At 46.5% G+C, this 5,000-nt stretch overlaps 1 protein-coding gene across 1 annotated transcript in view; it reads left to right on the top strand.

Moving 5' to 3' along the window:
* Positions 1-5,000, top strand: part of LOC134454832 (neurobeachin-like) — a 716,394-nt gene that overhangs the window by 267,677 nt on the left and 443,717 nt on the right. Inside the window, exons 32-33 of the mRNA XM_063205991.1 lie at positions 2,529-2,806; positions 3,121-3,401. Coding sequence (XP_063062061.1) covers positions 2,529-2,806; positions 3,121-3,401 — 559 coding nt within the window. The remainder of the gene's footprint in view (positions 1-2,528; positions 2,807-3,120; positions 3,402-5,000) is intronic.

Below are 5,000 nucleotides of genomic sequence, written 5' to 3'. Positions count from 1 at the left end.
CCCTGTTCTAGCCGCTCCTAGGGCTTTCATGCTATCTGAGTTGCCATATCCAGCTGCCCATGTGTTAGCCTCATGGTATCTCCTAGCATCTCCTAGGGCAGTCATGCTATCTGAGTTGCCATATTTGGCTTTTCTTTTCTTAACATGTATAGGAGAGGACACATGGTACCAAATAAATCAGATAAGTTGGTATCCCGGTAAATCCAAAATCTTCTGATTAGGCTATGACCTAGATTCATATTTATCAGTCTAAGAATGTTTTCCAAGAAAACATTAATTTGTCCTGAAAACGATGTGTTGAGAACTTGAAATGGGTACTAAAGGGTGTGCTCTAAAGGGTTTCAGAAACAAATTTTCCTCCCAAGATCTCCATAGCAATTCCTTGAACTTATATATCTATTTTTCATTGAACTGTTGGCCTATATGCTCCTGCCATGTGGCCACTGCATAACACTGCATAGCCCGTCACTGTACCCCAAGCAGAAAAGTATAATAAAAAAACAGTTTCCTTCCAACACAGTTGACGTCGCTGAGTAATCAGCATCCCAGTGTGCCTGTCTTGCGGTCAGCGACCACAACAAGAAAAGTCGTTATATCTCTATGGAGGTTCGTCAAATTGAGTGACCATAGCGAATTCACCAAGAGCGAAGTGGCCTGGTCGACCAGCGCAAATGTCAGCAATTAAAAGTCAGCTAATATTATGGTAAAGAGCTATGTCACGGCAAGAAGAAATCAGAATAGTCATACTTCCCATGGTCCCTGGCTGACAAGCCAGAGCCATTATGTGATTAGATCAATAAAACATGTCATCCAGAGCGAATCCAGCAAGTCCATGGCTGAACTTTTTTAACGACCTCGGCTACTCGTTAGCTTTGGTCGTTTCTGGTATACTAAACACATAGTAACACCATTCACTGGCCTCCTTCATCCCAGGAGAACACAGCACACAGCATAGTGAGAGTTACTGAAGCAGTCATTGCTTATTCATAGACTCCTAGCCTCGGCTAATTGTGCTGTGTTGGATTAAACAGCAGCGCTGTTGGGAGGGCGGGAGGTGCAAAGTTCAGGAAGTAGAGAACGGTACGGCAGGATTTTCATTTAATGATGAACTGCGGTAATAACATTGCACAGGGAGTCATTAATGATTCATGGTGTTGAGAATGGGAAAAAATGAGGGTAACGATGAGGGCAGTTGCACTGTGGGCAATTAAGTGGTAAAAAATACTGCAGAGGATATTCAGTATTTTAAAGGGTATCTTAGTGACTGCAGGAAAAGACAAAACTGTGGAGTGCTACTGTATGTAAAGCAAAAGATACGAAGAATAAAACCCAAGACTAAATGTATTGATTCACTGACTCACAGAAGGAAGGAATCAGGTAAGTTGCTGAGTGGATGAGCAGGGGGCAGTCAACAGATTGAGGGATTGAGAGATGTTTTCTGAGCAGAGAGACAAAGGGAACGAAAAGAAACTGAGAAATTGTGAAACTGAGATTTTTTTTGCAAGCAAAGAGACACGAAATAGGAAAGGAATAGGGAAGGAAAATGCTCTGACACACAGACAGAGATTATGGCTCTCAAAGAGGGTGCACAGACACAATAGTGTGGCATGAGTCATGACCCATGTAAGGGAAGGGTCTTGGCTGGAATATACCGGTATATGCGGGGGCCTTGGCATGGTAACGTTTGGGAACCCCTGGCCTAGACTGCATGTGACTGTGGGCCTGGGCTATCTGTCTGGTCTTGTCTGGGCTGAGCCTGCAGTGTGTGTGTGTGTGTGTGTGTGTGTGTGTGTGTGTGTGTGTGTGTGTGTGTGTGTGTGTGTGTGTGTGTGTGTGTGTGTGTGTGTGTGTGTGTGTGTGTGCGCCTGTGTGCGTGCGTGCGTGCGTGCGTGCGTGCGTGCGTGCGTGCGTGCGTGCGTACGTGCGTGTGTGTGTGTGTTCGTGCCTGTGTGGGTGCGTGTGTGTGTCTGGTCTTGTCTGGGTTGAGCCTGCAGACTTGTATCCTGAGAAGCTAAATATGGCCACTGTGACCTGGTTATGGCCTCATGATGAATATTAATGAGACCAGCAGAACTACACTGTACTAGCAGCATCTGGACAACAAGTGGCTCAGACGAGGAGAGAGAGAGAGAGGGGGCCAGGGCCTCATGCATTTTCTAGCCAGTCTCACTCCCATGGCGTCAATTTTGATCAAGTGGCATTTTTTGACATCGAGGGGCATACCTGCCACGTCACATGTTGATGAGGTTGCCTAGATCTAGATTTTCCTCTAACCCTAATCATTAGTGAGGTTAGGCTGCCACGATGCACCACAGTACCCCGAGGAAGCTAATAAACTAATCTAAAAGTGTGTGTGCGTGCGTACGTGTGCGTGTGTGTGCATGCGTGCGTTGCGTGTGAGTCTGCGTGCGTGCTTGTGCGTGTACGTGTGCGTTTTTGCGTGTGAGTGTGTGCGTGGGTGTGTGTGCGTGCACGTGTGCATATGTATGTAAGTCAACATCTATGTATTCATACGTGTGTGTTTGCAGACAACCCTGTGGGCTTCCCGGACGCAGCCGGCATGCCTGTAGCCAGCCCCATGGAAGAGCTCCCCCTAGAGGCCTGCCTGCCACACACCGACTCTGGCATCGGGGACGAGCAGGGCCCCATGGGGGTCCTCAACGGGGCCGACCTCGATGTGGGGGGCCCCCCAAACGCCGGTCTTGGGGGCCCAGGCTTGGGCCCGGGTCGCACCCCGACGCTACCGCACCCCGGCGTCATGAGCGAGCTGCTCTGCACCCTCTCCTCTGAGGTCAAGAGGTCACAGGTGCTTTGATTTATTTATTATTATTCATTTTTAGATAGAGATGAAAAAAGTGTGCTATAGGAAGGGTGTTTACTCAAAATGTTACGTAAAAATAAAAAAATGGGAGCACTTTTTCATCTCTATCTACAGGGTAGTATTTGGTTGTTTTTGGATGAGTAGGCTTTAAACTGCTTTATTTGAATGATTTATTTTTAATTATTTATTTATTTGTATGTATCTCTCTCTCTCTCTCTCTCTCTCTCTCTCTCTCTCTCTCTCTCTCTCTCTCTCTCTCTCTCTCTCTCTCTCTCTCTCTCTCTTTCTCTCTCTCCCAGGAGAGCCTGTTGTCTGAGTCTGCTGCCTCCATGGGTTCCATGGGCTCAGTGGGCGGCCTGATTGGCGGCGTCGAGGTCATAAAGCCCGCCTCCTCCATCTCCAGCATCAGTCACCACGGCAACAAGGGCATCAACGTCAAGGAGATCCTGAAGAGCCTGGTGGCTGCGCCGGTGGGCGGGGCGGAGGCGGGGCCAGAGCAGCCTCTGACCTATCAGGCGGACACAGCAATCAAGAGGGAGGCCCACCCCATGATGCCCATGCAGTTCCACTCCTTTGACAGGTAAGAGGTGATACCATTGAGGGATGTGCATGGGTTCTAAATTTTTGTTTTCTCCTGGCTCCATTCAACTGTTTTGAATCATCCGTGATTGATCTGTGAGGATTCTTCTGCCCTATATGTCCGGATTTGTACAAACACTGACAACAAGAGCTGATAGGACAACGGTTGTGTTTGACTGTCAATCAAAAGAATTCTGAAATAATTCTAACAGTCAATCAAATCAACTACGGTAGCAATGCTCATTGGTCATGTAAACAATTTTACTAGCTCTCCTTTGACAGATAGGAGGTGGTTCCAAAGATTTCCTTGTAGACTTAGATAAATCAAACCATGCCCTGTCTGGCTCTTGCCCAACTTGTGCATAGCTTTGTGAGCTTCACAACGAGGTCTGGAAGAGCACGCGTTGGCTCTACCTTCAGAAGGCATGGCTTTGTCAATCATTCTACCCCCAACAAATTCCTTCAAAAACGTGTTGTATTAATCTCAATATAGTCTGTAATCTGTCCTGTGACTCCACAATGCAAGCTGCCATTGATATTGAAGCAATAAATGTTCCGTCAATTTTCTGCCTGAAGACGTAGCACTGGTCCAAACCGTGTGTGTGTAGCTCCACCAGGGGACTCCAGAGCTACACACTCGCACACAGAGGTCTGGTGAGAACCAGGTTAAACCGTGCCCACCCAATGCTAACTAGAACTACCACGGAGGGGTCAATTGACCTTTTTACCTAAAAGCCCCACAAGAGGGTCATTTGACCCTTTGGACCCCCTGCGGACACTCCTTTTGTTGTGGAAATGTGGCTGTTAGCACCTCACAGCTGTCACTTGAGACACAGAGTGTGTGTATGTGTGTGTGTGTGTGTGTGTGTGTGTGTGTGTGTGTGTGTGTGTGTGTGTGTGTGTGTGTGTGTGTGTGTGTGTGTGTGTGTGTGTGTGTGTGTGTGTGTGTGTGTGCATGTGTGTGGATCATTTCCAATGCCTGTTGAGTGCTGTATCTCTACATCTTCGTTCCTTGGAGAGGAGCTTCTTTCACCACAAAATTCTTGAGGGAAGTGAAGCAGTAGTCCACATGCACTGGTATTCATCCATCTAACAATTGCCAGGTTGCATTCACATGAGTCGTTATGGTCACATGGCATGGGAGATTCACACGTTACAGTTTTTCTCGATTGGTTTGGCTAATTTCTCGAAACTGAGATGACATTCTCAAAACAACACGGACAAATCCCCAAACCAACTTGCAATTTCCCAAAACAGAATGGCATTTTTCATTGCTTTCATCAGATATCAAATGCTTTGTACATGTCTCAAATGTTTAGTACATCTCTGCAGATGGATATGTACAAATACCCTTCAGTTGACACATTCAGCATAGATTTAGCACATTTTCCAAATAAATTGACCTTGCTTATCTAAACGAATTAGACAATTCTCAGTCTAATGGTTGCCCTCTCCAAAACACGTCAGCATTGTGTCAGCATTGTGACATGTCATTGTGTAAGTCATCATATGCAAAGTGGTCTACGCAATTCCCAAAACAGTCAAGGACATCATATTTTAAGAATTTCATTACATAGTAAATGTTCAACAGGTCAGATGG

Source organism: Engraulis encrasicolus, chromosome 8, assembly GCF_034702125.1.
Source record: "Engraulis encrasicolus isolate BLACKSEA-1 chromosome 8, IST_EnEncr_1.0, whole genome shotgun sequence".
NCBI classification, from domain to species: Eukaryota; Metazoa; Chordata; class Actinopteri; order Clupeiformes; family Engraulidae; genus Engraulis; species Engraulis encrasicolus.
The sequence above is the reverse complement of the archived record's forward strand: the minus strand, read 5'-3'. Positions and strand labels throughout refer to the sequence as shown.